This window comes from Nerophis lumbriciformis, linkage group LG02 (assembly GCF_033978685.3).
Source record: "Nerophis lumbriciformis linkage group LG02, RoL_Nlum_v2.1, whole genome shotgun sequence".
Taxonomy (NCBI): domain Eukaryota; kingdom Metazoa; phylum Chordata; class Actinopteri; order Syngnathiformes; family Syngnathidae; genus Nerophis; species Nerophis lumbriciformis.
The window spans coordinates 53963576-53982528 of record NC_084549.2 but is presented as its reverse complement, the minus strand read 5'-3'; the positions used below and the strand labels follow the sequence as shown (position 1 = coordinate 53982528).

At 38.0% G+C, this 18953-nt stretch overlaps 1 protein-coding gene across 2 annotated transcripts in view; it reads right to left on the bottom strand.

Moving 5' to 3' along the window:
- Positions 1-18953, bottom strand: part of exo1 (exonuclease 1) — a 35288-nt gene that overhangs the window by 12262 nt on the left and 4073 nt on the right. Inside the window, exons 2-8 of one of the 2 annotated variants that reach the window (XM_061964644.2) lie at positions 14053-14160; positions 12946-13146; positions 12742-12861; positions 11871-11994; positions 8963-9100; positions 4970-5182; positions 74-261 (exon numbers count right to left, since the gene is read on the bottom strand). In XM_061964644.2, coding sequence (XP_061820628.2) covers positions 74-261; positions 4970-5182; positions 8963-9100; positions 11871-11994; positions 12742-12861; positions 12946-13106 — 944 coding nt within the window. In that variant the 5' untranslated portion in view covers positions 13107-13146; positions 14053-14160. The remainder of the gene's footprint in view (positions 1-73; positions 262-4969; positions 5183-8962; positions 9101-11870; positions 11995-12741; positions 12862-12945; positions 13147-14052; positions 14161-18953) is intronic. The other variant, XM_061964652.2, reaches the window with a different exon arrangement.

Here is an 18953-nt window from a genome sequence, read left to right as displayed (position 1 = left end):
TTAAGGTAAGTGAAAGAGAGGTAATGAGGAATGACCAGTGTGTGCTTGTTGTGTTTTTAGTAGAGCAGGATACACTCCGGCATAGCTGAGGGTGGCTGGGTTGATGTCTTCTGGGTATGCGTTGAGGGGGACAAGCTTCCTGTTGACAGGATCAAACACCAGCTGGTAAAGGAAGGTTTGATTGGCCCTGACGAACCCTTCAATGTACTCTTCTGGGATTACTAGGTTCATCTTTAGGTACTGGTTCATCTTCCTGATCACCTGACAGCACAAACAAACCAGGAAATTAAGTCATGATCTTGTACACAAACAAGTATGCTTATACTATGTACTATAATGTATGTAAACTTATGAACAACACCTGGCTGAAAGAGATTATCTTTTTGTTTTTCAGCATCTGTGTCCCTGCAAACATTTTTGGTCCAAATTGTTTTAAATTGTGAGAAAACCCACCTATGCATCATGATTCCACATGACGGCGTGGACCACTTCCATTGCCGGTGCTATTATTTTGTCAATTATTCCTATTTAGTGTCTACCGTAAATAGCAGCATCTTTACTTTGTTCCTTGTCCTGCCAGCACACCTGATCCTCATTGTCAATTAGTTTTATTGAGTTCCACGTTGTTCCCTAATTCTGTGCTGGTTCATTATTTTGTGTATGCCAAAGCGTGTTTTTGAGTTCCTGCTAAACCTTTTACATTTCTTCTGCCTGGTTCCTATAATTAAACGACCTTCTACCTGCACAACGCTTGCCTTTTCTGCATCCTGGGATCACTACAACAGCCGACATATAGCATCGTCACACCATTTGTGCTTTCTCTCTCTGAAAATAGCTTCAATCAATGTAATTAAAGTGTCTCCTCTGGAATTCAACAGTGTCAAAAATATACAACTTTTACAGTAAGCCGACTACCATATAGGGGAGCTTTACCAATAAATTGTATATACATTACAGGCACTGATCAGTCTTGCCGACCACAGGACAGAAGAGACATGACAGGAAAGATTTGGATGGTGTTGACAGGCTCAGAGATCCAAGTGAGGTAAAAATAGAGAAATGTAAAAGTATCAGCCAGGGTTTAAGTTGAAGAGATTTTACAATTATTTAGAAAATATCTTCACCGTATTAATATTAACCATTCCAAAATTGTATGACATCCATAGTTTAAGTCATTTGTTCATTATTTTGGTTGAGAAAATATAATTGCCATACCAATACTAGCCATTCCAAAAAGTACAACATCCATAGTTTATTTCATTAGTTCGATGTTTTTGTCTGGTTTGAGAAAATCTCTTCACTACATCACTATAAGGCATTTCATGAATACATGAGATACGATAGCTTTATTTGATATCAAATATTGTAATTGTAAAAACTCAAATATTTTTAAACTGGTGAGTCACTTAGTAAAGTCATGGATGTAAGACTGCATTCATGGTATCTGCTACAAGTTTGTTTGTTCAATTATAACAGCTTTTTATTACATGTAATCTTAATAAATTCATAATTATATTATAATGGTGGCGGAGACATGAAGGAGACAGAATGACTGTGCACAAGTCAGCCTTTTGTTTATTTTCACAAAACTGGCACTGTATAGCTAACAGGCAGGAATGCAACCCCCCCTTCAAGAACAGCTCCTCTACGAAAATATTATTGTTTATTTGCAAAAGTGTATTTCAATCTTTGCGTGTGTAATACAATTTGTGTGCAAGTGTACTAATGTGTGTGTCTGTATAGCAATCTGAGTGTGTGTATTCAGACCTGCGTACTTGTGTTTTAGATTGGCGTTAGTGTGTTTTAAGTTGTCTGTACCGGTATGTCCCTAATCAGAAAGAACTCTCGACAGGCTGTCTACTTCCGGCGTGTAAGGTTTGAGCGCGCGCATGCAGGTTTGTGAGCGTGTAATACTACTTGTGCGCACGCATTCAGAAGTGCGTGTGTGTAATACAATCTGGGTATGCGTATCTGAGGTGTGCCTACATTCAACCAAACACGGAAGACACCACGCAATTCAAACCAATCAGAAAACGTACAGCTGAGGTGTGTGAAAGAGAGACGCCAAGACCCGCCTTACGTTGTTTCTGATTGGTTTGAATTGCGTAGTGTCTTCTGTGATTGGTTTTAATGTAGGCACGGTGGATTGATGACTTGGTCTAAAATTGGTTAATCCCTAAACTCTGAACTCTCAATCTTTTTCCGAAATATTTAAACGTGTATTGTCACCATACAGTTTAATTCGGAGCTTGTTTTCAACCTTTCTTTTTGTAAAATGCATGACTTTAGTTTACCCCAATTAAAATCTTAAATCTTCTACAGGGTTATCTCCTGTTGATATTCCTGTCACCACTACTCTGGTCCCCTTTCTATTTTTTCTTTTACCATTTTATTACACAACATTTGCAAGTTATAAATAAAGTTGGTATGGTATGGTAACTTTTGCAATTTTATTGCTTTGTTCTTTTGCTCTCCATTTTTGTGTTTTATCAATAGACTTTCAGTCCCTTAGCCCTTTCGCCATTTCCACTTCTCCAATATTTTTCTTAAACCTTTAGCTAGTGTCATAAAGCTAATCTCATTTATGTCTTTGTTTGATTTAAATTTCAATATAATCTTGTGCTTCTCCATCAATCTTTTCCCCCTCTTTCCCTTCCTCATATTCTTTGCCCTTTTACTAGCACTCGATCTTCCATTATTTCTTCCTCTTTTTCTTCCCTCTCTCTTGTAGTCCTATTCGTTTGCACGTGTTCCTCATATATCCCGTCACTATCCCCTCCGCCTCGATGCAGTCACAAGTCAGAGTATGCCTTACTGCCAAAAGATTTAAACGTAAGTTAATACGCTCACGGATCATATCAATGACAGCGTTTTCTCCTCAAGACCAGCTGGCCAAAACACAGGCAAGACCCGCCGGACGTTGCTTCTAATTAGTTTATATTGTGTGGTGCCTTCCTTGGTTGGTTAGACTAATTGGTTTGGGATTGATTATCTCGTGCAGCCAACCAGGGTTATTTGAACTATTGCAACTCGCGAGGACCAAAGTTCTTTATCATGAAAAAATATACATAGAGTAGTGCAAGGCTATTCAACTACATAATGAAGAGGGCCGCAGTTTCAAGAGCGCAAGTGCTCAGGGGATGGACATCAAAATGTGAGTGCTTTCGCAGATTACATCTTTGAGACTGCGTTTACCTAATTACAAAATAAACACATCGGCTTTCTGACTGCACTTTCAATAAAATAAAAATTGTTGATTGATGCTCCTTCTTTTTAATTATTTTTCTTCCTTTGTTTTATTTCTTTACACTTCTCCCTTCATTTAGATTTGCAAAACTGTAAATATAAACATAAAATTATAATGTTCATAGTGTATTTTATATGAATAATGTCCATAGAGTATTTTACAAATAATAAAATAGAAGGTTTAGTGTGCAGTGTACTCACAATAAACAAATGTTTACACATATAGAAATTACACACTATTCAGGCACCAAACATTGTATGTCACTATATATATATATATATATATATATATATATATATATATATATATATATATATATCACTATTAGCATTGTCGCCTGGTCAAATTCAGCACTACATTATTAAACGAGGATTGATAGGCTCCAGCATGGATGGATGGATGATTATAACTCTCAGACAAAAAACAACATGACCATGAATACAAAAGAGATCACAAAGTCAGCAATTTCAAAATAAAACAAACTAAATATCTTTATGCACAAATTATGTCTACACACAAATGTTTGACCAAGTTTTGTGATGAAGCTTACACGCTGGGATTTCTACCATTGTTGCGTTTTTTTTCTGGATCAGTATGTCTGTCTCTTAAAAAGTCTGCCAGAAAACAATGGCTTGAGCATTTGCTCGGGGTAGAACATTCATACTTTGTTGTCCAGTTGTTAAAAGTCAGATTTTAGCTTTTTTTTTTTTTTTTTATATTTATTTTCCAGGATTCCACCCCACTGCTGCTTCACTGTGACACATATGCCTCGCTGTTGGGGGCGGGAGTACTACATACATGATGAACCCTGGTTTTAATGGTTTCATCAAGCCTACTTGGGCGATGTTCGGCATACCAAATGAAAAGCTTTGGCGGGCTGCCAGTTGAATAGGCCTGGAATAGTGAATGGGGGAATGTCAGTGTGAGAAATGTCAAGTGTGGCGTGAGAATGGGTTGAATTGCTTGACTCTCAAGCTCAAAGCGTGAGGCAGCTCTGTGTTTTATTCTGCGGAATTACTACAATCCATCAAATATGTTGACTATTTTTAACCTTGTTTGGCGTCGTTGTGTTAAATAATTTAGTGTAAGAGGAGCGCATTAAATAATTGAAACATATTCATTACGCACACAAATGTGGTCGCAAGTGAGGGGATCATCTTGTATCTTAATTGTGTCATGAATTGTGCTTATCATCAAGGAATATTCTGCTGTGAGCGATCGCATTACAGTCGTTGTATGATTATACTACGCATTTGTATGGAATCGTCCCAGGCCACAGACCACTTCTTTCAATCGTGTGATTAACTGTGCTGACCCGAGTCAATTGTTCCGTGCGTTAGGTGTTAAGCACAGTACAATTGGCCAAGTGTGAAAATGCTCTGAATCTATGTTCCGCACGCGCTGGGATGGAAGTGAAGTGAAGTGAAGTGAAGTGAATTATATTTATATATCGCTTTTTCTCTAGTGACTCAAAGCGCTTTACATAGCGAAACCCAATATCTAAGTTACATTTAAACCAGTGTGGGTGGCACTGGGAGCAGGTGGGTAAAGTGTCTTGCCCAAGGACACAACGGCAGTGACTAGGATGGCAGAAGCGGGGATCGAACCTGCAACCCTCAAGTTGCTGGCACGGCCACTCTACCAACCGAGCTATACCGCCCCAAGACAAGCACTAGAACAGGGACGCAAACATTTGGATGGAGGCCAGTCTTCTAAACTTACCTTGAGAATATTAGGGTCACTCGCAATCCGTAGCAGTTTGCAAGCCTTGCCCAGGCCAATGCCATGCAGGGAGGCCAGGTAGTCACAACCGGAAAGGATGCACATGTAGCGAAACTTCTCCTCAGTGAAGACGTTCCCCAGAGCGCGACATCGGCCGAGATTACTTTGATCTATCTCCAAGCCATTCCCTTGTTTGTCCATTTTCAGAATCACCTGCGGTTTTTGGAAAGATGTAAAATGAAGACGATGTCTGGCAAGTTAGACACATACCTACACAGTGTGCCTCGGTCTACGAGTCAGTGTCCCACCTTACGAAAGATACAGGCAAACAAATTTGAGCTACAAGCCAGCTTCAGATACTCCCTTACCGCAAGTTGGCATAGTGAATGTCACAGTAAACCTTGTAAGATCCACCCAACATTCGGTTGGTGTTTCACTCTCTCGCATTAGCAAATAGCTAGCAAGATATAACTCCAAGCACGGATGTAAAAAAGGTGAGAGTGTGAAGGACAGAAGTGGATAATATTAATTCAATTAAAGAAATCATGAGAAAAAACATGATCGAGGTTTGCGTTTAGTTGGTAAAGCACTTTACAATCTGCACCATAGTGAAGCAGAATGAGTCCATTAAAAGGATATGATAAAGTCAGTCGAGGATATTGAAATAAGATCTACCGTAAATTGAGGAAATGTAACCATGAAAATATGGAGAAGAAGCTGATTGTGTGTTTGACGGAGGAGCAGCTCGAAGGAAATAACGTAGAATCCACTCTCAAATGTAAATGTTTTGAATGTCCAATACAACTTTTTTACTACGGATTCTGGAGGCTTGAATATTGGACGATACAGATATTGATCCGATATGACAGCAACAGTTCTATTAGTTTGTAGTGTGGAGCTATAATCCAATACTTGCTTGTTTTTTGCTGATATCTGATATGGACAAATAAATGCTGTACATTATTGTTACAATACTTCATAAAACTGATGTAGTTTGTAGTACATTTGATTGTATTATTTATTTATTTGTTATTTTTAAAAAGCATATTACATGTTAAAATTGTGCAGTCTTTGAGGGTCCCTGAACAGAGGAATTTAATTGTACCTTAATTGTACAAGTTGAAAAACTTATTCGGGTGTTACCATTTAGTGGTCAATTGTACGGAATATGTACTGTACTGTGCAATCTACTAATAAAAGTCTCAATCAATCAATCAAACCTCATTTAAATGGGGAACATAGATTTGAGTCAAGAGTATTTTGGTTTACGAGCTCCGTCATAGAAGCTGAACCAATTAAACTCGTATATCAAGGCACCACAATGGTATTACCCAATAGGACAATACCAAACGTTTTCATATTTACAAAGAGAAAAAAACCTTCACAAGAGCAAGAAAGCAGCCCATGTCATTTAGACAGGGCTGTACAGTGAAACAAATTCAATAGCAAATGTACCTAAAAAATAGACCGTGCAACTTTTAAAAAAAAATAACCTGTCAGACATGAGCAAAAAGGAATTTGAACCCTTTCATCACATTTTTCTCCTAAATTAAATCCATTCAAATTTGATAAAACTAGAGTAAAATGTTCGCCCATCTGTATAGCATGTTTAAATAAGCGTTTATCACTTGCAAATGTAAAAAACAGTACCGGTACATTTGTATTGAGATATACAGTTAAACTAATTCCCATTGCATTTATGAAATTAATGGAAATATGTGCAAAACTGTACCATAAGTGCCCTATAATAAAGGATTTGGTCAGATCTCTTGGTGAAGTGCAGGGCTCCAATTTAACCGCGGCACTTGCGATTTGCAGTAATGCCCTAAAAATTGAAGAACAAAGCTTGTTTATTTGACTTTATCTTCATTACCCAAACTGCTTTGTCTTATATATTGATATCAAGAAGTAAACCCCATGTTTTTCTTACATTAATGTATTTTTCGGATTATAAATCGCAGTTTTTTTCATAGTTTGGTCGTGGGTGTGACATATACTCCAGAGCGACTTATGTGTGAAATTATTAACACATTACCGTAAAATATCAAATAATATTATTTATCTCATTCGCGTAAGAGACGAAGCAAATGGCAGCAATCGTCACACACACGTCAGCAATCGTCACTCACACGTCAACCAATAAGAATTTGGCGGGGGGGGGGGGGGGGGGGTCATGGCAGAAGTGCATTGTGGGATGCTAACTGCTATATGTTATATGCTACTGCCGTAGCTATTAAAATGGATGACGTCAACATTGGCGGTAACTTATAAAAACTGAGAAGGGCTGAACTTAAATGGCACCGAAAAGGAAATCATATACTGCAGATTACAAGCTGGACGTAGTGAAATATGCAGCAGAGAACGGTGATCGAGCAGCAGAAAGAAAGGAAACGGCGCATACCAGAGGCGACACCGGGGAGGAAGATTTCATGGGATTTAGCGATTGGGAGTGACAGATTGGTAAACGTATAGCATGTTCTATATGTTATAGTTATTTGAATGACTCTTGCCATGATGTGTTGCGTTAACATACCAGGCACGTTCTCAATTGGTTATTTGTGCGTCATACGGCATACACTTATTCAGCCTGTTGTTCACTATTCTTTATTTATTTTATATTGCCTTTCAAATGTCTATTCTTGGTGTTGGGTTTTATCAAATAAATTTCCCCAAAAAAATACGACTTATATATGTTTTTTTCCTTCTTTATTATGCATTTTCGGCCGGTGCGACTTATACTCCGGAGCGACTTATACTCTGAAAAATACTGTACATGGTTGTTGTTGAAGAACAAAGCTTGTTTATTTGACTTTATCTTCATTAGCCAAACTGCTTTGTCTTTTATATTGATATCAAGAAGTAAACACCATGTTTTTCTTACATTACTTGTTTTTTTTCATTCCATAAAGTAATTACTTTAATAACCATACATGTGACATAGCATTTTGTTAACGTTTTATGGTGTATAATTCCTATACGACCGATTTCTACTCCAACTCTCAATGGATCTGTCCTGATACAGCATGTACATGTACACACATGAGTACATGTGTGCACATAACTTAAAAAATACCTCTCTATGAAAATGTAAAACTATAGATTAAGGCATCATGTAATAAAAAATCTGACACGCTGTTTATATTTGTATTTAAATTTATAGATCCAGAATGTAGAGCATTTTTATTAGATATTACAAATTACCCCAACACTGCTTTACCAAACATAGTGAATAGTCATGATTAATACGGTAATTATGATTTCAATATTAATAAAACATAATCTTTATTATTTTGTCCATAATTGTGCAGTCCTAGGTATAAGACTCGAACTCATATATTAACATTATTTGTATCTATATGGACAAAGTGCAGTTACGTCTTATGTCCATAAGGTGCCATCTTGCGAATTTTTCACAATTATTTGTATTTATTTATAGTATTATTTTGTTTCTGCCATTTTACTTTGTTTATAATGCTTGTGTTGCCTTCATATGCACATTCAGCTTTCTACTTGACGTACATACATTTTGAATGTGTGTTTTTAAAAATAAAAATTGGTAAAAAGATTTCAGTATAAGTAGAGAGCCCTCCTTTAAGGCAACACTTGCCTTGACCTTAAAAAGTTTAGAACAGTCTGCATTACCGTACTTTATTTACAATAAATCAATTGATTATCGATTATTGACGTTTACTAAATGATTTTATAATCCTCCACGTCCGAATTGCTGTGCAACAAAAAATCTATTTTTCCCCCCACCTCTAATCATGACCGTCCCACTTTTGCACATTGTTGGTGACTGCAACTCATAGTCCCAAAGAAGGTGGAAAAACAACATTGTTACGTCATCTGCTACATGACAGTCAATAAATTAGACACAGCTGTCAACCTTGACTGGTAAAATACCTTTCTTATCTTTGTAAAGACACAAGGGTTCTATTGTTTAGGGATCAGTATGTTGATGTCGTAAATCACAGCGCTTCAAGGGCTCGATACCTTTTTGCAGCCAAATGCAAGCAGGTCAGAGTCTTCCGTGATGACTGCATGAGCCAAACCACATTTAGTCAAGTAGGCCAACTGAGCGTCAGCTTCATATGGAGCCACCACACAGTCTACTCCCTTTGCCCGTGCAGTCTGGAACAAGAAAACACAAACAATACCATTGATCACCATGTTAGTGTTTGACTGATCATGTGACGACAGAAACCAGCCTAAATAAACTACACAAAAGGAAGAGAAAAGGCTTTGTGCGATTGTAGAAAGTGTTTGTGTATACAACAGTCTGTCATGACATGGTTAGTGGCATTATTTCAAACTGAAAGCTATAGGTTACACAACAGCTTCTAGGTGTGTAAAGAAGGGCAAATCAGCTTACAAAACAGTGTGTGCAATTGCGTAACTGAGTGCTTCGCAACCCGTTTTTTTTCAGTGTTGTCCATTGTAAGTTTTATTGAAGTGGTAAAAAATATACGGTATATGTCAAAACAAGTTATCTCTTGGATCAAAGAGCTTACATGTAATGGAAGTATTTCTGAAGGGGTGCATTATAAATGTCTAACCGCTTATAATTTTACACCAATAAATCCAATACGAATAACCTAAAAAATTGTTTCGACAACTGCTAAAAAAATACATTGTCAATCATGTGGGATTTTAAAATAAGGAAATAACAATTCTTTGTGTTACGGTGAGTACATGATATGCTCTTTTCCCTTCTCTGTGCCGTAAACAGCCTGTCGTGAACTTCCCCTAATCTCATTGAAAACGTCAATTGCCTGGGACTTCTTTACGGTTTCAGAGGAAGATATTTGCACCAAATGTGGGGCTAGACAATTATGGCAATTTTGATTGATATTGTAATTACGATTAATTACACATTTATTCATTAATTTGAAAACGTGCATATTTTTTGTACCACCAAAATTCTAAATTTGAATAATTAAAAATTTAAAATTTTAAAAACCCAGATCTAATTTTGTAACAAAGAAACCACAATAAATCAAAATAATAGCAATATAAAAAACAATAGAATTAAGTTGTTGCATTTTTTTAATGCAGTTTTTCACCCTTTACACTTATTTTACCACCATAGAGTGTGTGCTTTATGTACTAAATAAAAATGTTGTTAATTAAATGCAAAAATCCTCACATTGTTTGGTGTAATACATCTTTGGACAATTTTGACCAGTATTTTAGGTCAAAACATAATTTTTTTATTTATTTATCAATAAGTGCTTTAAGTACGTTATGCTTGTGTAATGTACTTTTTTGAAACATTTATTTTGTTATTTTGTTTGTCATTTCGTCAGATCGGATGTGGCGCATAACGCAATTATTGTGAAGGCGGGGAAGTGTGCTGTGCTGTTGTTCTCAGCTTGACGTTTAAAGAGGCGACTCACTTCAGGTTGAAAAAAAAGGAGCGGCTCTTAAGATGCATCCGCTGTGTTTGCACGTCGATGATGTGGTTCACAACAACACAAGCAGATGAGATGTGCTGTGGGTGTATGGGTTGTTCTTACAACGGGGACGGCGTGGCGTGGTTGGGAGAGTGGCCGTGCCAGCAACTTGAGGGTTCCTGGTTCGATCCCCACCTTCTACCAACCTTGTCATGTCTGTTGTGTCCTTGAGCAAGACACTTCACCCTTGCTCCTGATGGGTTGTGGTTAGGGCCTTGCATGGCAGCTCCTGCCATCAGTGTGTGAATGTGTGTGTGAATGGGTGAATGTGGAAATAGTGTCAAAGCTTTGAGTACCGTGAAGGTAGAAAAGCGCTATACAAGTATAATCCATTTAACATTACCATTTACAAGCTTTAGCTTCGTAGTTTAGTCGACCGTCTCTACATCAAACAGGGCGTCTGAGTGTGTCGGGGATGACTGAGCCCAACTGGACACACTATTTTCCCCCAAACAAATGTTCCTTCTCCTCACAACGACAATATATCCTGCGTTTTATTGGCCAATTATGTGACTCAGTCCGAGATTGCATGAATGCGGACATCATATGGCTTTTTTGTTGAGTTTAGTGATTATTGATCAGGCATACTAGTGCTGCGTCAAATAAAGTTTTGTTTCCATGATTCTCCATTTTGCTTTGGACCTACATTTGCTCTGAGACCTTCTTGATTGTAGAGTCCTGATCATTTCTTGATTGATTATTGCTATTTAACATCAGCATAGGCATTAGAGACGTAACATGTGCCAATACTACAGCGGACGTCAGGTACAACAGAGCTAAGCTGTTTTCGTGTGACGTCATAGTCAACCGGAAAAGCAATACAATAATTTGCACTAAAAGGAAATAAGCGCCCCCTAGTGTACGGGAGGTACACGGAATATGACCATTAGAGAGAGTGCATGGACACTGGGACTTCACATGTAGGTGTGAAAATACAGACAACCAAACTATTTGAGAAACATACTAATTTAGAGGATGGAAACGTAGTCAGTGTGATAGCAATAGGTGGCAAAATGATGGCATAGATAAATTAATAGACATCCTTACAAATATGAATATATGGCATTATATGCACGGCATAAATTATTGCCTTGATAAATGAATAGACATCCTCACAAATAAGAATATAAAGCATTAAATGCATTGGCGAAGCAGTTTGTCCATGCCTCACTCTTTTACATTGTCCTTGCCTCAATCTTTTACATTGTTTAAATCAAATGTTGGCAAAGCCCGAACGACCACCTTGGGTGTCGCCAAATCATCCACAGCATGTGAAAATGTGCGTATGTATGTGAGCCATAAAGTTGGCATGAGGCACCGCACACTTACACGCTTGATAGGTCTCAACTTTGCCGTAAAAAAGGGCGTACGCCAGGTTTTTGTGGGTACTACAAGAGGCCCTTGCTGTATTGCAACATCAAAAAGTGGGTTTACAGGAGTCACCTCACCTTAATCAGGTTATGAGCCATGGCTGGAGTGATGTTAACACAGCGAGTGAAACAGTCTCTGGCCTCAGAATGCTTGCCTTCACGCAACAGCTGTCTGCCTTTTTGAAGGTTAGCTTCTCGGCGCCTGCAGTGCACATAAATAATACACAAATACACTTCACTAAGAAGTAAATGAATAGTTGGGCATGTTATTACTTCTAAATACAACTTCAAGGCATCCTTTCAATACCAATGTCATATTACACAGTATGTGTCTCAGCATTGTGCTATTAAAGTCAGGAATGTCCATTAAAAAGTTGCCAGATCAACAGAACTAATTTAAGAATATATTTGATATAAAAAAGCATACATGTTTGTTTATTTCAACAAACTAAATAGTCTTAACCCCTTATACCTTAGCTACAAGACAGCATGTCATTTGTCTCTACATGATCACCTTTACAATCGCAATAGTATTCATTAAATTACATCTATATTTTTGTAAACTTCCCATGATCTCACTGTAAACAAAGATAGCGTCGATTGTTTTGGACTTGTTCTCTGTTTCAGAGGAAGACATTTTGTGTACCTTTTGCACCAAATGTTATGCAAACATTCCACTATGAGGGGAAGAACATTGCACAAAAACACATCAAACCTTATCAGACGCCTGAAATGCCAGCATTGCTATAACTTTTTGAAAGCCTACGCTGTTAAAGAAGCTGCCCCAAAGCCAGAGGCAAAGAAAGGTGTGAACAAATTACAGTTCTATCTACATTTAAAAATAATCAATAACAATACGCTTTAGATTATTGCTATCGGTCTTGAGAAGCAGAAAGTTATCTTTATCGGCCTAAAAAATATATTGTTTACAGTCAGGGTTCCAACTCACTCTCTGCGAGCCTTTTCCACTTCTCGTTTTGAAGGTAGATTGCGTCCATCGAATACTAGGATTGGTTTCACACCAAAGGTCAACAGCATGTCCACATATTTCATGCAGTACCATACATACCTAAAAATGGGGACAAAAAAATAACACAATCAGCTATCTGTATCATATTCAATGAACCTTCACTTAGAAATATGAGCCACTTACTGAACAGTCGGCTCCCCTTTAGCAAGCTTCTCAGCACATGAAAATGCTCCTTTATGAAGCCAACAATACGTGTCCACAGCCACTGTCTGGCCTTTGTATTTCTTCACATTGATGGGCTCTCCTGCATCTTTGATAAACTGCAGCAGTCCTTGGATGCCCATTTTGGCTACAGGTATTGTAGCTACACTGGAAACTGTAAAACTAACCACAGATGAAGAAAAACATTAATGAAGACAGCTTTACAACAATACACTTCCATGCTTGACAATTTGCAGATGAGATATTTTCAGTGTGGAATATATGTATTTGAGTCCCCTGGTCCTTGCATGATTTAGGCCAATATTTTTTAATATCATCCAACTGTGGCCACAAGGGGGAGTTGTTTCCGTTTTTGCAGTCTAGAACGTCCCATTCCTAACATCCGCCCACAGTTTAAAAAAAAAGATCTTCAGTCTGTACAGGTTGCATAGAACTAACATAAAAATAACTAACTAAGCTTTCTAAAGAACGTTAGTCCAAGCAAGGAGTTGGTTAAGTTTAGGGTGGAGGAAAAGGGAAAGACCATAGTTATAAAAAAACACAGTGTCAGGTTAACAGTTGAATGTATATCGGTGGCTTACAATCATGTGACCTAAAGGCACGTCCCGGCACTTCTGGGTTTCAGGCGAGGGTCTAGAACCCCAATAGGCTACTGTTTATTTACCTGCATCAGTGCAGATTTGGGCGTATTTTTAAAGGCAAATATATAAGCGATCATGAAAAAAATAGTTAAAATGGGATGGAGTGAATTTAAACACTCTTAAGAAAAATATATTTTTTTATGACATAAACCAAGACGTTACTGCTCGCCACATCTTCTCTTCATTTGACACTAACGGTATTTAGAGAAGACAAGATTGTAGGTACAATGAGAGGTTCTCTATTCCGCCCATAAAACCCAATAAAAAAAACATCCAAAAAGCGCCAACAATACTTTATTTATATTTCGTGACTTGAATATGAACCAAATATTGGTGATACTGTTATTATAAACACTAAAGCAGACAAACTATTCCTTGTTACCTTGCTCGTCAAACTTTATTGTAGATCATAAATCATGCCTCTCACCTGGATAGTAGAAGGACGAGGATGTATTCTGACAAGTTGGTACACTTGTCAGATTACAAAGACGCTAGTTTCCGACCCCCTTTGCAAGGATTATGAGTCATTCCTCATCTAAATGGGAATATAACAACATTCTATCAGTCGGCATCCCAATGACAGCAGACATTGTACAGTAAGTGATTGTTTATTACGTTGTTGGCTCTCATAAAGTCTGTAGTGAGTAATAATCAGTAATGGAGTTGGAAAAAAGCTAACGTGATGCGTTTTTTAAATGAGCGCACTGCGTATGCTTAAAATTATCAAAATATGCGAATATTAAATGTCATTATAAATATGCCTTTTACTACATCACATATATACTTTAGACTAAACAGACTTCCTTTTTATTGTCATTCAAATTTTAACTTTACAGTACAGATAAGAACGAAATTTCATTGCATTAGCTCATGGTAGTGCAGGATAAAAAAAAAAGCAATAAGGTGCATATATAAATAAATAGATTACTGTACAAATAAATATCATTTATGTATATAATTACATCATGTATATAAAACCTTAATGGAGATGTTTGGATGTTTTAAGGGCTTTTTAGGCAGAATTGAGCAGCTCCCAAGGCTCCTTTTGATCGCATGTATTTAATATTTAGAATGCAAAAAAAAAAAACATCCATCGCCATGTCTCACACAATGATTGTGAACGATAGGCAAAATTTCCTATAATAGTAAATACCCAGAATCCCATGCAGCCCTAACTCTTCCGGGCTGCAATATACACCCCTGCTACCACCAAACCCCGCCCCCCCCCAACCCCGCCCACCTCAACCGACGCACGGGGAGGTGTATATTGCAGCCCGGAAGAGTTAGGGCTGCATGGGATTCTGGGTATTTGTTTTGTTGTGCTTATGTTGTGTTACGGTGCGGATGTTCTCCCGAAATGTGTTTGTAATTCTTGTTTGGTGTAGATTCACAGTGTGGCGCATATTTCTAACAATGTTAAAGTTATTTATACGGGCACCATCAGTGTAACCTGTATCGCTGTTGATGAAGTATGCACTGCATTTACATGTGTGTGCGTGCTGAAGTCGCACATATTTTGTGATCAGGCCGGCATGCCGTTGTTGGAATGGATGAAAAGCAGATGTGACGACAGCTCGTGGAGGACAATAAACGCAGTGCCTTTAAAGCACGCCCCCAAGACTGTGGTCCGGGTGGACAAGATATAATGACTGATGAACACCTTTGTTTGATAATGAAGGTTGCCTCAGCTCAAAGCCTGAGCCCCGACATTAATGAACTAGCATCCAAGAAAAGATGCCAGGTATCTGGCTTGGGCACATCAGATTAGATCAGTGTGTTGCAAACTGAGAAGTTTAAAGTCCTGAATGGTTGGTTTATTCATTATTTTATTTTCAAATGTATTAGCCTGTGGAAAAAGTTAATGTTGATATTTACCTCAGAAGGTTGCAAATAAAAAAGAGGCATTGAATTTGTATTTAAATTGTATTTGATATGCCATTGATATTTTTTAATTATTATTATTTGAAACTCGATTTTGCATGTCACTATAAAGTTATATAAGCCTTGCTTGTTCAATATTCAATGCAAAAATTGTTTGGGTCCCTATTAAAAGGTTAATTTGTTCAACCTTGGCCGGCGGCTTTGTTCAGTTTTAAATTTTGGCCCACTCTGTATTTGAGTTTGACACCCGTCTTAGATGAAGAGAGCCGTTAGGATTTTGGTTTACAAAAACTAAGGTTTTGGGCCTGGGTTTCTCCAAACGCATACATTTGTCTAAATATAGCCAAGGACATGCATTATTGTGGGTTTCCTGGACGTAGTCTTAATCACTAAAGAAAAATTCTAATCTTCTGTCATTTTCAACTATGGTTCTTATCTATTAACTATGGTTCTCCCTTGTCGTCATGTGACATGAGTGCATTTCTGTTATGATTTTGCTTCCTGGTTTCGATGACACGCCTTATCTTGCTTTGATTTTCTCTGTATGTATGGATGTTCTCATTTATCCAGGTCATTGTATTTTCTCCGTATTTTTGGCGGCCTGGATTCGCAGTCCATTTTCTCTTTGTAGCTTGTAGCTTTGATCAAAGCTACATGAAAAGCTACTCGTTTAAAAAGTAGCTATGCTACCGCCAAGCTACTGGGAAATGTAGTTAAGCTTTGTAACTTAGGCCATGTCCACACGAACACGGAGAGTTTCAAAAACACATATTTGGTGCTAAAACAATCTCCATCCACACAAGTGTAGTTTGAAAACTGTCTATGTCTACACACAAACGCATACACCTGCTGTCATGCGCATTTTGTCCAATCTAGGGCTGCAGCTAACGATTATTTTTCTATCGATTAATCTATAGATTATTTTTTCGATTAATCGGTTAATCTATAAATTATTTTTTTCGATTAATCTATAGATTATTTTTCCTTTTACCGATTTTTTTTTTTTTTTTTAAATGAAGAGGAAAAAATAAATGTAGGCCAGTTTTTTCAAAAGGCATGGCTTTTATTTACAAAAAAAAAAGTATGGCCACTCAGTCAACATTGACAACAACATGACAAAATATTCTGTAACAATGTAAACATTTAAAACTTTTAACATTTAACAAAATTAAAAGTAGCTTATTTGCTTTTTAATGTGCAAATATAAAAGTAAACATCCAGTGCAAATCTTAATATTCTGGAATAGTATAAGCATTTCAAAAGTAAAAGTATTGCTTATTTTGCTTTAAAATGTGCAAAAATAAAGATAAACATCCAATACAAAAAAGTGCAAAACGGAAATATTCTGTAACAAGTGTAAACATTTCAACAAAAGTAAAAGTATTGCTTATTTGCTAAAATGTGCAAAAATAAAGCTAAACATCCAATACAAAAAAGTGTACAGTGTAAACATTTCAACAAAAGTAAAAGTATTGCTTATTTTGCTTAATAACACAACAATGATAGTATGATTAAAGTGAAAGTTAATTGTTCGTTTGTACATAGTATATGTAACTGTTAATGTTGTAAAAGGTATTTGCACAACTAATTAACGTTAGCGTTTGTGACACGTCTTGTGCCGTGGGGTTCTTTCAGGACCGACAGACTGAACGCCAGACGGCTTTGCCAGGTTTACAATCTTTTAATTTTACACAAAGTCTTTTCTCTTCCAACTGCGCGGATCGCGCACCTGGGCACGATTGCGGCGTCGCTCCCGGCGCGCCCCGCCTCGCCGCTCGCTCGCCGCCGCCGCCTCTCCACAGCGTTAAAGAGGAGCGCGTCTTTGTAAACACTGAACAGGCACGCCAAACGCGCCTCTCAGAGCGAAACGGTGCTTTAGTTTATGAATTTACAACGCAGATACAAATGACACATTCATGTTTTTGTGTAATAATGACAACGTATACGCACGCGGACGATTGACTTGTTGATGGTGATGGCAAGAACGTTGTCGGGGGTTTTCTTTTCAAATGTTCGTTCATAGCCGTTGTGCTGCTATGATAGGCCATTTCCGCTCGACACAGTGTGCATACAACATTATTAGGCCGTTTATTGAAATACTCCCACACTTTTGACGACTTTTGGCGTGCTTTTTTCCCCTCGCTCGCATCGTCTGCTTTGCGCTCCGCCATGACAGTAAAGTAGAGTGACGTAAATATGCGACGCGCCGATGCACAAAAACGGCGTCGACGTATTTACGTAACCGATGACGTCGACTACGTCGACGCGTCGTTTCAGCCTTAGTCCAATCAGAAGCCTGAAAAAAGCAGAAATAGCTGACTTGGTGGCATTACACCTCCTATTATGTTTATTTTGATATACTAGACCAGTGGTTCTTAACCTGGGTTCGATCGAACCCTAGGGGTTCGGTGAGTCGGCCTCAGGGGTTCGGCGGAGCCTCCGCCACAGAGGTAAAGACACATCCGACTTATCGTGTAAATAAAAACTTCTCCCTATCGGCGTATTATGGATACCCCCAAACAATGTTCCCTCTAATTTTCCATCTGATTTGCAGGTTGTTTGATTGATCGATTGAAACTTTTACTAGCAGATTGCAAAGGAAGAGAATACATTATATGAAACAGTACAGTTTACACAGTACAGTACATATTCCGTACAATTGACCACTAAATGGTAACACCCGAATAAGTTTTTCAACTTGTTTAAGTCGGGGTCCACGTCAATCAATTCATTGTAATGTGTGTAATGTGTAATTTGTTGTGAGTTCATGCACTGTGTTGGTTTTGTTCTTTGAACAAGGTGATGTTCATGCACGGTTCATTTTGTGCACCAGTAAAAAAACTTAACTTTTTCTTGAATTGAATAAATATTTTATTTGTCACTAAAGAAGGGTTCAGTGAATGCACATATGAAACTGGTGGGGTTCGGTACCTCCAACAAGGTTAAGAACCACTGTACTAGACGTACAATGACATGTACATTATCTTTAAAACCAGCCCGCACATACACAAAATTCTGGGAACATTTCAGCCTGTGCTGCTGAAACCCAACATTCATAGAATTATAACATGTTCAGCAACATGGTGATGTATTACATGTGCAGTTATGTCTACATTATTTCTAAAATCAGCACACACTAACGAGCCAAGGAAACTATTTTGCATGTTTAAGTGTCTATATAAGGCACACGGACGTGCGTGTGCCGCTGCAAAACTCTCATGGAATTCCATCCATTAATCTATTTTTTACCGCTTGTCCCTTTTGGGGTCGCGGGGGGTGCTGGAGCCTATCCCGGCTGCATTCGGGCGGAAGGCGGGGTACAAGTCGCCACCTCATCACAGGGCCAACACAGATAGACAGACAACATTCACTCACATTCACACACTAGGGCCAATTTAGTATTGCCAATCAACCTATCCCCAGGTGCATGTCTTTGGAAGTGGGAGG